General features: G+C 43.1%; 1 protein-coding gene across 2 annotated transcripts in view; it reads right to left on the bottom strand.

Moving 5' to 3' along the window:
* The window catches only part of LOC139313778 (E3 ubiquitin-protein ligase COP1-like), a 59,938-nt gene extending 45,733 nt beyond the window's left edge, over positions 1-14,205 (bottom strand). For both annotated transcript variants that reach the window (XR_011600159.1, XM_070939232.1), the window contains exons 1-2: positions 13,849-14,205; positions 5,954-6,051 (exon numbers count right to left, since the gene is read on the bottom strand). Coding sequence is in view for 1 of the 2 variants with exons in the window: in XM_070939232.1 (XP_070795333.1) it covers positions 5,954-6,051; positions 13,849-14,066 (316 nt within the window). In the remaining variant the exon portion in view is untranslated. The remainder of the gene's footprint in view (positions 1-5,953; positions 6,052-13,848) is intronic.
* Positions 14,206-15,013: the final 808 nt, after the last annotated feature.

The following is a 15,013-nucleotide window of genomic DNA, read 5'->3' on the forward strand; positions in this document are numbered from 1 at the left end:
AATAGGTTTGCCAATCTGGTAGTCCCAGACCACCCCTTTCTTTAGTGTCCTGCAAGTGTTTCAGTTTAATCCTGGCTCTTTTTCCATGCCATAAATACTTTAATATCATTTTGTCAAGGTCTTTGAAGTATGATTTTCCTGGGTTTATCGGTATTGTTCTAAATAGATATAGTATTTTTGGTAGAATTGTCATTTTAATTGAAGCAATTTTGCCTAGTAGTGATAATTTCAACTTACTCCATACCTCTAAGTCCTTCTGGATTTGTTTGGCCAATTTGATGTAATTGTCTTCTTTGAGGGATGATATCTTATTGGTGAGCCAGATTCCTAGATATTTTATTTTGGTTGTTGTTTGTATTCCTAATGTCTCTTCCAATTCTTTCTCCTGGGTTTTTGTCAAATTTTTGGTTAGTAGTTTTGTTTTTTGCCTATTAATTCTCAATCCTGCCACTTCGCCATATTGATCTATCTTCCTTAGTAAATTCAGTCCTGATTGTTTTGGTCGTTCTAAAATGAATACTACATCGTCTGCGAATGCTTGTAATTTATACTCCTGGTTTTTTGTTCTTAATCCTTTTATTTCATTGTCGTTCCTGATTTCATTCAACAGTGGTTCCAATGCTAATATATATAATATAGGAGAGAGGGGACATCCTTGTCTCACTCCCTTAGATATTTTAAATTGGTCTGTTGTCTCTCCGTTTATCCATATTTTTGCAATTTGGTCTGAGTATATTGTTTTAATCATATTTAAAAATTTGTCGCCGGTTCCCATTTTTTCTAATTGTAGTATTAAGAATCCCCAGTTAAGATTGTCGAACGCCTTTTGTGCGTCAAGGAAGAGTAGAGCCATCTTTTCATTCGATTTTTGCTCATAATATTCCAGTATATTTATTATTGTTCTTGTGTTCTTGTTAATTTGCCTGTTTGGAATGAATCCATTTTGATCAGGATGGATGTAATTCACGATAATTTTCTTCATTCTCTGGGCCATGATTGATGTAAATAGTTTATAGTCTACGTTTAGAAGTGATATAGGTCTGTAGTTTTTGGTTTGGGTGAGATCTGAGTCTTCTTTGGGTATCAGAGTGATGATTGTTTCAATCCATGATTTGGGAATTTTGGCTTCTAAGATTGCTTCATTTAGGACTTGTAATAAAATATCATCTATTGGCTGGTATTCAATTTTGTAAAATTCCGTTGGGATGCCGTCTGGACCTGGTGTTTTATTGTTGTTCAGCTTCTTCTTTGCTTCCATTAATTCTGACATCGATATTGGTTTGTTCAAGAGTTCTCTTTGAGTTTCCTTTATTTCTTGAATGTTGGATTTATTTATATATTCTTTCACTTTTTCCAATTGAATTTCTTCCTGTGCATATAGTTCCTGATAAAAATTTCTTACGATTCGCTTTTTTTCTTCGTCCATGTGCTGTAATTGCCCTTGTTCGTCTTGTAGTTGGTGTATTATTTTTTTTTCCTTTTCTTTCTTTAGTTTATAAGCCAACCAACGTCCTGTTTTATTTGCGAATTCAAATTGGTTTTGTTTTGCCAGTTTGATTTTCCTAGCTATTTCTGTTGTTGTTATTAAATTTATTTCATGTTTGATGAGATTTATTTTCCCCTTGATCTCTTTCTTGTCAGGTCTGTTCTGTAATTCTGCTTCCTGTTTTCTGAGCTCCGTCAATAAATCGTTTCTTCTTTGCTGTTTCTCTCTGTTTTTCTTCGCCTTAAATGAGATTGTTAATCCTCTTATATATGCCTTTGTAGTGTCCCATAGGACTTGCAATGATGTTTGTTCCCTGTTATTTATTTGGAAAAATATCTCCATCTCTTTCTTTATCATCTCTATGTATTCTTTATCTTTAATGATCTCTCTATCCATCATCCATCGTCCCCTTTTTGGTTGGCCTTTCCAGACTATTGTTATAGGACTATGGTCCGCCCATATATTCGGTGTGATTTCAATTTCTTTTATATTTTCTCTTAATTCTGCGGTCATCCAGGCCATGTCTAGTCTGGACCAGGACTGATGGGGATTTGAATAATAAGTATACTGTTTTTTAGTTTTATTCAGTTCTCTCCAGGCATCTTTCAATTGTAACTCTTGAGTCATGTCCTTAAAAGAATCAGGTAGTGTCTTTTTCCTAGAGTTATTTTTTTTATTACTTTGGTAGTCATATTCCATATCAACGATTGCATTATAGTCCCCTATTATACATAGATGTTCGTAGTCTAATTCTTTAATTTTATCGTGTATCTTTTTAAAGTATTCTTTTTGGCTCCCATTCGGGGCATATATTGATATCAGTAACATATTTCGGGTCTCCATCTTAATATCTATCATTAGTATCCTGCCATCTTCATCTGTGTAGATTTGTTTTGCCTGGATGTGGCTTTTAATGTATACTGCGATACCTCTTTTTTTTTGATCTGATAGTGAGGTGAATAGTGTTCCAAGTTTTCTGTTTTCTAGTAACTGTTGATGTTGTTTTTTGATATGTACTTCTTGTAGGTTGATAATATCTATGTCTAATTTTTGAAGTTTTCTGAAAGTGTGTGTTCTTTTGGTTGGTAGATTAAGGCCGTTTATATTAATTGAGATTAATTTCAACTCTCGTCCCATTTCCTTTAGTTTTTCTTTATTAGTTTAAGTTTACTTGTGTTTCTTGTTACCATGTGCGTTTTCTCCCTAGCCCCTTCTCTCTCCATCTTCTCCCTTTCCCTAGGCTCCTTCTCTTCCTTCCCTTTTTTTGTTTCCCCCGTGGGGTATTCCTGGTTTACATTATCTGAATCACGTCTAGTTTCCTGTTCCTCTTCTATTATAAAGTGAGTATCAAAGAATTCTTGTGCCTTCTCTATCGTATCGATTTTATATTTTTTACCGTCCCAGAATATTAAGATTCCCTCTGGCACCAGCCAGCGGAACATTATTTTGTGTTGAATCAGTAGGGTTGTCAAAAAGTTGTAGTTTTTTCTGTATTCTCTTATTCTTCTTGGAACTTGTTTTAAGGTTATTATTTCTTTCCCTTGGTAGCAGGGTTTTCCCTCTCTCATGGACGTGTAGATCTCTTCTTTTACAGTTTTACGTGCGAATCTAACATGTATTTCTTTAGGTAGTTTGTTCCTACGAGCATAGTTCGTATGGACTCTATATATTTCGTCAATTTCCCTACTAATTTCGGTTTTTCCCTTTTGGGTAGCCTCTACTAATATATCTGTCATCAGGTCTCTTAGATCTTCTCCTTTTGTTTCTGCAATATTTTGAAATCGTAAGAAGAATGATGCTTTTTCTAATTCTAAATGGGTAATTGACTCTTCGAGTTCTCTAGTTGACTCCATTTGATTTTGTTCAATATTGTCCATCTTTTTCTCCGTTAGAATCATTTTGGCTTCCATGTTTTGGATTCGTTCTTCGTTTTTAACTATGTTTTGTTGTATTCTCTCAATCTTATCGTCCATTTTTTTAATATTATCATTTATTTGTCCTACTTCTGATTTCAATTCCTCATGGTTCTTTTTTGTTTCTTCGTGGTTATTTGCAATTGTTTCTTGGGTTTTGTTCATCCCCTCCTGAATCATAGCTAGTATAGACTGTATATTTTGTATGCTGTGTGCACTAGCAGCTTTTTCTTTGTCTGTCGTTAACATCGTGTCTATAGTTTTTTGTTGTGCGGGTGAAGATTGTGTAGGTATTGGGTTTGTTGTTAATTTTTTCCCTGATTTAGTTATTGTTAGTGAAGATGTTGCCATCGTTGTCTTTTGTATTAATTTTCCCCAAATTTTCATATACTAATTGGTTGGGGGTGGGTGAAATATCGTTATATAAGGATCAGGATAATTAATTCGAAGGGGTTAGGGAGAAAAAACAATATTTTAACAATTCATTCTTCTATTCTTATCCCTAAACAGTATAATGCAATTAATACTTAAATACTAAATAATCACAATACTTAAATTCACTTTAAAATTAAACAATCTCTATGTAACCTTTCTATAATAGATCAATGGGATTAAAGTTCTCTATAAATCATCTAAAGTATTCTATTGAGTTGTATCACCGTTACCAATATATGCTACCTATATTAATTATTACAATTATTATTCCTTAATGATATCTATAACAATCTCTATGCAATGTCTATATTAATATCTAACTTTCTAGTCAATATGCAATATAATTCCACTTAATCAATATATTATTTTGCAATCTATATAGTTGTTTCAATAGGGTAGGAAATAGTAAGACAATAAGAGAAAAATAATAATAATAATAATAGTAATGTTAAATCAATTCCTTATTATGTATTATAATAATTTCAAATTGGATATTAATATTCTTTAAGCAAAGTTAAGTAAGTTTTAAAATAGATGAAATTTAGTAGTTTAATATTTAAAGTTCTCAAGTATATCACTCTCAAACCAATTGGGGTTGCTTCCTTCTCCTTTCCTTCTTCCTTCGTTCTTCAGTTCGCCCTCTTTTCACTCAGCTGTCCCAGTTCTGTTTCAATATCCTCTATTAAATCCATAAGTAAATCAAGTAAATCAATTGTTCCAATATTCCTGTGTAGCAGGTTGTATCTCCTTTGGCAACAGCGTCAATGTATCTAATGTCTCACTACACGTCTCGTGTCTGTAGTTGAATTTACTATTGTCGCTGGATACAAAGTGAAAGTTTCCTTCTCCAAATCCTCAGTCCGCCATTCGCTACTGTTCAGTTGGTTTCCTTCCGCTCACAACGATCTTAAAAAAGTCTCAGTTCTTTAGGTTTACTTTCTACAATCTTTCTCTTAAATAATCCTTTTTTCCTCTGTTAAGTCAAATTGTGTTATTTTAAGGTTATAATCCACCGCTTACTTATAATCCTCTTTGTCTGTCACTCGTTCCTTTCGCCTGTCAGATCTGCGTTGTCATTGTGTGTATTGAGCTTCGCTCCGATCACTGTCTCTCGCCGCTTGCTTGACGATCTTGCCGCCGCTTTTTGGAGTCCTATTCTCGCCAATGTATTTAGGTCCTTATGATTATACCTTTATATCTCAATCTACTTAGTCTTTACCGATGTTTCTCTTGAATCTTCGCTTCCACACTTATCGGTTGACAGCGCTCCGGCCAGCCAGAATGGCTGGTTTTTTTCCTGGCTGGAATTAGGAGGGTTTCCTCTGAACCTTCAGGGTGATTGCTGTCGCCCCCGAGGTCCTAGAGAGTCCTCCTTTTTCTGTCGACCTCTCCGTGGTCGATAGGGCCAAAAACGGCTTCCAATCAAGAAAATTGAAGCTTCGGGGACGGAGCCTCGTTCCCCTCGCTCCTTACACGCTGACGTCACCGCAGGAAGTCTATTTTTTCCTATTTCTAACTTATCATTACATAAAACATAAATAATTGTTCAAAATAAATTATTGATCAGCAATCTGAGGGCTGGCAAGATCACTATCAAAAAGTCCAAGATCAAAAAAGATGATTATCAAAAGGCCATATACCAATGCCACTATTTCCAAGAAAAGTCCAGAAAAAAGTTTGTAAACCCATCTTGGTAGGAGAATTCAGTCATAGGCACTATGACTTAAGATGATTTTATGGTGAGTATTCAATTCATTTAGCATAAGGCTTATTTTGATCTTCATCCTCCCCTCTTCACATCTCAAAATCAAATATGACTAAGCATTATTAAATTATATGGTTACTAATCGTTTTCAACTTGTTTTCAAAACCATGGTCCACCACAGACTCTCTAAACTTCATCACTTATTTTTTTGAAAAACTAGGGTGATTTTTATATCACTGAATACCTGATAGATATTCAGATATTACACGTCCAGGAATGTAGTCTATGTTATACAAAATCAACGGAAGCATAATAAAGAAATAAACACCCAGCAATAAAAGTTTAATTATTGAGAAAGTTATTGATTGATTGAAAGTATGATTGAAGGCTGTATTACTGAACATTAAAACTTACCTAAAAAGTTGGAATATAGATGATCAATGTTATCCACAACATAATTACATTTGGGGCATCTGTTGTTATCTTCAAGGCTTCCATGACTACACTTGTAACTGTGCAAGAAAAGTAACAGAACAGTGAAAAATATTGCACAAATTTATGAAGATGTGTTTTTGAATATGATATCACATTCTGTTTCTTAGCTGAGGAATTGGAGTTGTGGTACTAGGTGGTTGCGTACTAAAGATAGATCAAATCAATGAAGCAGCTTCAAATCATCAAATTACTATCTAGTTTAAAATGAAATTTAATGTATTTTTCGGAGTATAAGATGCACCTTTTTACCCCCAAAAAGGGGGTGAAAATCTGGGTGCGTCTTATACACCAAATGTAGCCCCCCCCCAGCAGTGGTGGGATTCAATTTTTTTAACAACCGGTTCTGTGGGCGTGGTTTAATTGGGGGTATGGCTTGGTGGTTATGTGACTGGGTGGGTGTGGCTAGCTGGTCATGTGACTGGGTAGGCGTGGCTAGCTGGTCATGTGACTGGGTGGGCGTGCCTATGTGCATAGGGACTACTCAGATGGCTGAAAAAAGTCATTTCGGACTGATCCTCGCACTTTTGACCGGTCCTCGCACTTTTGACCATCCTCACATTTATACTCATTGCGGCATTCTTAACAACCATGTCAATCATTTCACCACTTCTCTTCACCACGGTGACAAGATAGGGCGCAAAACGTAAAATGTGAGGACAGTCATAAGTTCAAGGACTGGCCAAAAGTGCGAGGACCGGTCAAAAATAACTTTTTCAGCCCTCTGAGTAGTCCATATGCACATAGGGACTACTCAGAGGGCTGAAAAAAGTGATTTCTGACAGGTCCTCGCACTTTTGACCGGTCATCATTTATCTTCTAGTCCAGAGATCTCCAACCTTGGCAACTTTAAGCCTGGCAGACTTCAACTCCCAGAATTCCCCAGCCAGCTATGCTGGCTAGAGAATTCTCGGAGTTGAAGTCCACAAGTCTTAAAGCTGCCAAGTTTGAAGACCTCTGAGCTAGGGCTTTGGGGCCAGCCTTTTGGGGAGGGGGTCCCATTCGGAGAGACCCCCTGCCTCTCAGGAAGCATCAGGCCCAGGCAGAGAAAATTGCCAAGGTTGGAGATCTCTGGACTAGAAGACCTCCAAAGGTCCCTTCCAACTCTGTAATTCTGGTATTGGCAAGCAAGCACAATTAAGCTACTTAAATCCTCCAGAGCAGGGGTCCCCAACGTTTTGGACCTCAGGGACCACCAAGTTCATAATTTTAAATTTCGTGGACCACTAATACGAATCCAGCGCGTCGCTTGCTGAAGTACCTGGACTCCCAGTGACGGGATAGGGTCCTTCAGGCACTCTCCCCCCTCTTTCTCTCTCTCCCCCCCTCTCTTTCTTTCTCTCTCCCCCTTTCTCTCCCCCTTTGCCTCTCATTCTTTCTCTCCCCCCTTTCTCTTTCTCTCCCCCCTTTCTCTCCCTCCCCCCTAATTCTCTCTCCCTTTCTCTCCCTCCCTCTCTTTCTCTCCCCCTTTCTCTCCCTCTCCCCACTCTCTCTTTCTCTTTCTCTCCCCCCTTCTCTATCTCCCCCACTCTTTCTCTCTCCCCCTTTCTCTTTCTCTCCCCCTTTCTCTCATTCTTTCTCTCTCCCCCCCCTTTCTCTTTCTCTCTCTCTCCCCCACTATCTCTCTCTCTCATTCTCTTGCAGGGGGCCGATCTGGTGTCTGCAACAGAGAGCAAAAAAACCACCTTGGTATATTTGCGGCGCAATGCAGCCCTCGTTTCCTGCCGACTCGGAGCGGTAAACAGCGTCTGGTTTGGGGAGCAGCTGGATTTTGCTCTCCATTACTCTTTCGGCCCCCTGCAAACTCTCATCTCTCGAGAAGCCCAACCAAAGTTTCCCACGCCACTTCAGGGAGCGCTCCTCGAGAGACGAGAGCTTGCAGGGGGCCCGAGAGAGCAATGGAGAGCAAAATCCGGCTGCTCCCCGAACCAGATGCTGTTTACCGCTCCGAGTCCCAAGCGACAGGAGATGAGGGCTGCCTTGTCCCGCAAATATGCCGGATTTTGCTCTCCATTGCAGACACCAGATTGTAATGCACCACCTGCAAAAATGCAAAAATTTCCAAATGTAGCCCTGCCCTCTTACAGCTCTCCTGATGTTCAACTGTTGTCTTTCAAGGAGGATACTTGGCCAGCTTCATGCTTGATGACTCCCACCTTGGCAGCTTTAAGATTTGTGGACTTCAACTCCCAGAATTCTCCACAATTCCCCAGAATGGGTTAGGTGGGAGCTGAAGTCCAAACGTTGTAAAAGAGCCACAATTGCCCAGCCCTGGGTTAGGGTAGGCTGACGCCGCGTGGATGGGAGGCGGGGCAGGGCGAGGGGCGGGCAAGCCAGCAATTTAACAAGCAGTTCGGTGTGCTGTGGGGCCAATAAATTACAAAAAAACACCGAACCGTTTGTTAAATTGCTGGCTCGCCTGCCCCATTTATTGGCAATAAATAGTAGTGCGGAGGGGCGGGGTGAGCCAGCAATTTAACAAAGGGTTCGGCCGAACCCCCTAGAACCGGCAGAATCCCACCACTGCCCCCCACCCTTCTGACATTTTCGGGCAGTTTTAGGCAGCAGGGATCTGGGTCGGGGCACAGCCTGAGAAACAACCGTCTTCGGGACGGTGGGGGGGGGGGGGAAATCTGCCCGGCAGCTTCGAGGAACAAGGCGGGCCCCACGGTTTGCTGCTGGTCAGCCCTGTCTCTGGACTTTTGTGTGTGTGTGGTTGTATGTGTGTGAGTGGTTGTGTGGGGAGGAGGGGTCGCCCTGTGATATAAACACCCTCTGCGGTGCCTGAAACCGGAGTTGCAACTTGGAAAGCCGGCTGCCCATGTTGCCCCTCTTCTCTTTCTACCCCTTCCTTCTTCCTGACCACCACCCACCCACCTCCCAGCCCCTGAGGCCGCCGATCCTAACCCACCCACCCACCTGTCCCCCGGAGGAGAAAGAACTCCCTGCTCCATCCTCATCCACGTGTGGCAATGAGCCTCCTCCTCCTCCAGCCTTTGCACAGCTGCATCGGTGTGCCAACAGGAAAACACACAAGAGTCTGGGGGGCCCTGTGTTATAAAGAGTGGGTGGGTGAAAAAGGGGAATCCTGCCGCTACCTTGGAAGGTATTTTCTGGGTGGGCAGGCATATTGGGTAGTGAGGAGTGGGCATTTCTCCTCCTCCTCCTCTTCTTCTTCTCTCTCTCTCTCCCCTCTCCTTCCCCACCGCGGCAGATTTTCCCGATGGCATCGTCTCTGAATTGTATTTTCCAAGGGGGTCCATGCGGAATTGTGGAGAGGGGTTGGGGTGTGTGTGTGTCAAACTGTCAATCTCTCCTTCTCCGCCTTGACTGCTTCTCTCTCCCCCCCACCCTTCCTCTCCCCCACCGTTTCCCCCCCTTTCCCCCCCAGCTCCGCATGGATCGATTGTTGGCCAAAGTCATGCAGGAGTGTGTTTATACATATTTTAGAACCGATCTCGGCTGGCTGGTGAGATTGGCAGTGCCTTGTTTTTTAAGATGGGAAGGGAGGGGAGCGGAGGAAACGGTGCACCCAACCTGGACTCAATAGGTCCGCCTCGAAAATGGCCGGCCAAAGAGCCCTGCGGGATGCCTTTGACTGAGTGAATCTGTGGGTTCGTCGTGCTGTGGGAAGCTTGCTGGTGTGGGGGGGAGGCTTTCTCTGATCTTTGGTGCATGACCAAAACAGAAAAATCACTAGCATTCAACCAGGGGGGGCTGGGGGTCCCCCCCCGTGTCGGCTTCACGGGTTTTGCCACTGGGACCAGTCTCAGCCCGCTGCGTGGGGGGCGGGATCTTCCTTCAAAATTGCGACCTAGGAGAGAAGGCGAGGCTCTCAGGGAGTATCCACAGCCTTCCTCGGAGGGCCAAAAGCTCATAGCCCAAGAAAACCCCAATTCTGCAGAAAACGGGCAGCTTGCTCCCACCCCCTCAAAGGGACCACAGAAACAGCTCTCCCTGGTCTATTTGCCCCCCTGGCAAATTTAAACCCACTCCCCTCTATTTTTGGCCCTGTCCCCTCCAGCCACCCAGAGGGGGGCTTCAGCTGTATACAAACAGTCATTGCAAACATTGCAGAGGTGTGCGGCAATGGGAATGTGCAATGGGAAGAAAATCACTTTCAGGCGGCAGTGCTGCAATTCCCTCCCCAAATCCAAAATGGTGCACATTGCAGGGGAACTGGCCGCCTGCCGGCTGAAATGCGGCTCTGAAAATTGCATTGGGGATTCCAGGCAGCGATGGCTGGAAAGGAGGGACATTTCACTTTAGGGGCTCCCGTTCGGCTCGGCTTGGCTCCTGGGCGTGGAGAGGGCTTAGGCGATGGCTCCTCACATTGCTGAGGAGTGAAGTCATTGCGACCATTGTCTGCCCTAAGCTGCCTGCTGGGCGGCCAGAGGGGTGACCAGCTGCAAATCGTGGCACTCGCCTTGTTTTCCCCCAAAACTGCCGGGCAGATTCCCCCCCAGACCGTCCCAAAGAGGTTTGTTCCTCAGACTGTGCTCTGTCCCTCCCCCCAGAGCATGTGAGGGGTCTCTTTGGGGGGAAAGCGAGTAGTCCCTGCAGATCGCAGGAGCACTTTCCCAGCCGTCCCTGAGGCACCTCTTGCTTGCAGGAGCAGGGCGGCGTAAAGCAGTGCCACCTTAAATGCTGGTAGGCAGAGGTAGAATTCTTGTTTTCTTGTTTTCCTCCCCCAAAATTAAGGTGCGTCTTATACTCTGGTGTGTTTTATACTCCGAAAAATACGGTAATCTGAAAAAAAAATGAGAACAGCGGTTATATCTTAAACAATGACTTAATTTATTTAAAGTTATCATGACTGAGAAATGAATACACCTTCAAGGAAGTAGAAAGGAATCATTAATCAAAACCAGAAAACCTTTCCTTAAGATTGAAATCTTTGCCTAAGAACTTTTAACTTTAAGGAAGGGCTTGAAGAAAGAAGTTAAAAATAAATATTTGTTTGCTTTAATCTCTCTTCTAGGTAAATTTGTAGAAAACATTACTAAATGTAAAGTAATTAAACACACTGAACACATAAAATAACAAGTCTTCTTAAGGAATGAACTTTTTTCTGCAAAACAAGTTACATTTGTTTTAAAGTTCTTTGCTAAAATCAGCAAGCATGTGAAAGTGGGGATCTTCTTCTTTCTAGATCTGAAGGCTTCACCTCTTCTTACTAGACCAGGGGTCTGCAACCTTAAATACTCAAAGAGCCATTTGGACCCGTTTCCCACAGAAAAGAAAACACTGGGAACCACAAATCCTGGGTGGGTGTGGCCAACTCGATGTCACTCACTTCCACCAGTCACATGACCCCCCCTACCCACGCCTACCCAGCTGGTCATTAGGGCAGAGAACCAGTTATTAGAAAACACAGGGAACCACAAAATCCTTTAACATCTCTCTCTCCCCCCTCCCTCCCTCCTTCTCTCTCCCCTCTCTCCCTCTGTATCTCTCTATGTCTCTTTCTCTCTCCCCCCCTCTCTCTGTATCTCTCTGTCTCTGCCCTGGCCGCTTCTTCGCCCCCCCCGTCACCCTTACCTTCTCAGGCCAGGCAAGGAGTGACTGCAGGGGAGGGCGAGGGGCGGGGTCAGCCAGAGGTGGGATCACCTGACAGGGAGCCACAGCAGAGGGCCCAAAGAGCCGCATGTGGCTCCGAAGCCGCAGGTTGCTGACCTCTGTACTAGACTCTGAAGGATTCACATACCAAAGACCCCTGAGCAAAATTAACCATCTCAGAAGTGCAGAGATTCTCTTATGTTTAGATACTGTCTGAATATCACTGGACGATGACAGCCAGATTAGCCTAAAACTACAGTTTCCAAAGCTTATGTCTTTAAAAATGTGTAGTTGGAAAAGGTGCTGCCAGATTCTTTCTGATAATCTGAAGAACAGTAAACCATATGTGAGCAACAAGGTCTTTAAAAGCTCACATTCAAACTAGTGTTTCTTAAGGTGTTAGAGGCAAAAAGTAAGGCAGCCAATAATTTGGATGACAAAAATTGTTTAGAACAATAAGCAAAGGGTTCCAGAATACAGAATAACAGAGTTGTAAGGGTTTTCTAGTCTAGTCCCCTACTCAAGCAGGAGACCCTATACCATTCCAGACAAATGGCTGTCCAATCTCTTCTTTACAGCCTCCAGTGATGGAATGTCACAACTTCTGGAGGCAAGCCGGTCAACTGATTAATATTATATCCAAATTAGAGGAACAGGAACTAAGATGAAATGCAAATTAGGATAAAGACTTTCACACTAGAGCAAAACATCCTAAACTTTCTGCAATTGATAGTGTCTGATCTGGTGATGGCTAATCAGAAAAAAAAGATATGTTTGTGATAGATGATTTGATACAGATGACAGTACAGCTACTATGTAAATGTTTTCACTTGTAGATCACCGCAGAATAAACCAATAATAAATGCTGTAACATCATATTATAATTCCATGATTCAACATTAATATTATTGACAGGTTTGGTTACACAACTTCCCAAATACAATGTTGAAACAGAACAAGAAAGGGCCAACTTAATTGTTTAGACCTAGGTGGAACAACTATCCAAGGAAGAAAATAAATGGGCAAAAAAAAAAAAAAAAAAAAAACCGTCAGTACATAGTACAGATAGACAGAATCATGCATTTTGAAAAGAATTGCATAGGGTTAATTTTTTTATTTAGCTCCTATAATACTAAAATCCAGACCATACAATGAAACCATATAGTCTTCATTTAGGTCATGGCTAACTGTGAAATTGGATATAAATGTTTTTAGAAGAGTTTACATACATTTATGAAAAATAGCACAAAAATCAGGTAAGCAGCTGGTCAAAGTGCTTTTAGCGTAGAAATAGTGCTCAGCCTTGTCTATCCCTCCTCCAATAGTCCCCAGAAGGTAGTAAGCATGTTTGCTGATCAGGCACTTGGCACCTAAATTAAAATGTCTATTCTCTGAATTAAAAGATTTCTTAAAAATAATGTACCAAATTTATATTGCCCAACTTACAGATACTGTTTTAGAAGAAAAGACAGAAGTTTGAGGCACATTCCTTGCACAAGCATCTTCTGTAAGAAATGTGGATTAAAGTCTCTTTTGTCTGGAGTAGTTAAAGAAGTCCTATTGACTGGTTCTGCTGGAATAGTGCTCCAAGGTAAACACATTGAATTAATTGGTGAAGCCCTATGAACCCACAACATGATTCTATGCCGATTTCAGAAAAGAGAAGGGAAAATTGAAATGCCCCAAAACACATTTTTTCTTCCTGTCACTCAGTAATCAAAACAGAATCCTGCTGCCAACACAGATATTTCAAACCTGGTTGATCTGTAATAATCTGATTTCAGGCAAAATGCAGGGCAGCTGAAACCTCACCATCTACTCTTCTGACCAGGAGCCTGCAGAATGACTGCAGTAGTAAGCCCCCCTTAGCTCCACAGAACTTATTCTTAAATCATAGGTGTGTGAGAGAAAATCACAAGCTACCAAATTCACAGCTTAAATCTTACATCAGCCGTGAGTTCGCCGAGTGCCCATTCCCTCCTCTCTTCCACTGCGGTCGCAGTTCCCAGGCACCTAGATGAGCTAACGCTCCTCCTAGCATGCCAGCAACAGCCCTGAGCTATAAGGCACAACCGTGGGGCGGCATTATCAACCAGGGGGAGTGTTGCACTTGGAAGAGCAACGTTGAGAGATGCCTAGATCTACACCAACGATTTCGCCAGCCTAACCCTAACCCCACGACCCCCCCCCCACACACAGCCCTGTCCCCAAACACACGGGAGTAGCAGCACCTTCCCCATCCGCCCAGCGCCACTCACCAGACGAAATCGTTGCTTTTGTCCTCGTAGGAATTCAGAAGGCCGTTGCAAAGCGGAGTCAGAAGCGGCCTCTTCCTGATGCCGCTGCCGGCTGCGCCACTGCCGATCCTGACTCGGGTCCCCGCCAGGCGAGAAAGGCCCCCGCTGCAGGAGGATCCGGACACGGCGGCCGCCACCAACACGGGTCGCGAGGGGACCGCTGAGGAGCCCGAGGCCATCGTGGTGCCCAAGCAGGCCGAGGTGGTGGTCGAGGAGGAGCCGGCCGGAGGGTGGACATTGACGAGTCCTGCCTGGGCCAGCTACAGCGGCGAAGAAGAGTCTTTCCTCCTCGCTTACCGCCCCTCTCCCACAACACCGACCAACTGCGATCAGAGAGGAACATTAGGGATTCTATGGAGAAAATTAAAACTGTCACTGTAGTCCCGCCTCAGGAAGCCAGTACACCGCATCTGATTGGTTCCCGGACTGCCTCTGGCTCTCCTCCTCCCATCCGAATGCAAAAGAGGCGGGGAAATGCCTCCCGCTTTTCTAATTTTACCTTCACACAAACGCAAGTACTCCGGAGGCAGGGTTAACAACGACGCATGCGCCGCTGAAGAACCGCCTCCCTCCCTATCTGCGCGAGCAAAGCTCGTGCGACAAACTGTCAGAACGGTTGAATGGGTGTTCTTGGGAGAGTTCGCCTTCGTTGCACGATATCGACTTGCGGGGAAGGACGAACTCTCATCAGCAAACGCCTCCATTTCCAAAGCCCTAGTCTTTCCTAGGCTCTGTTTGCGTGGCCTTCGGACACCCGGACGCCTAGAATTTTCGGTTATCCGTTGGGGTTGTCCTTGGTGCTGTGGCTGTGTTCAACTATTGCCTTCATTAGACAGAGAAGGGCATCATTCCTGAGGTTTTTTTGTTTTGTTTTTCATAAAATGCCTTTTGGGACTCCCAAACAAGTCGGCAGTTTTCCCCTTTGGAGATCAGTTAGATTTTTGCATATCCATTGGCAAAGCACCTGTCTCAACAAGAGACCGTTATTATCAAATTGGACAGGTTTTACAGTTTCAGTGTGCAAGAACCCTTGACACGGCATTGCCTGGTAGTTCGCCCTTTCTTGCAACAGCTGAAACCTTTGGTTCTAGCTCTGCCTGCCTCAATTGAGAGCCAGACATCTTTG

Source organism: Pituophis catenifer, unplaced genomic scaffold, assembly GCF_029215685.1.
Source record: "Pituophis catenifer annectens isolate HBS135680 unplaced genomic scaffold, rPitCat1.0.hap2 SCAF_3, whole genome shotgun sequence".
NCBI classification, from domain to species: Eukaryota; Metazoa; Chordata; class Lepidosauria; order Squamata; family Colubridae; genus Pituophis; species Pituophis catenifer.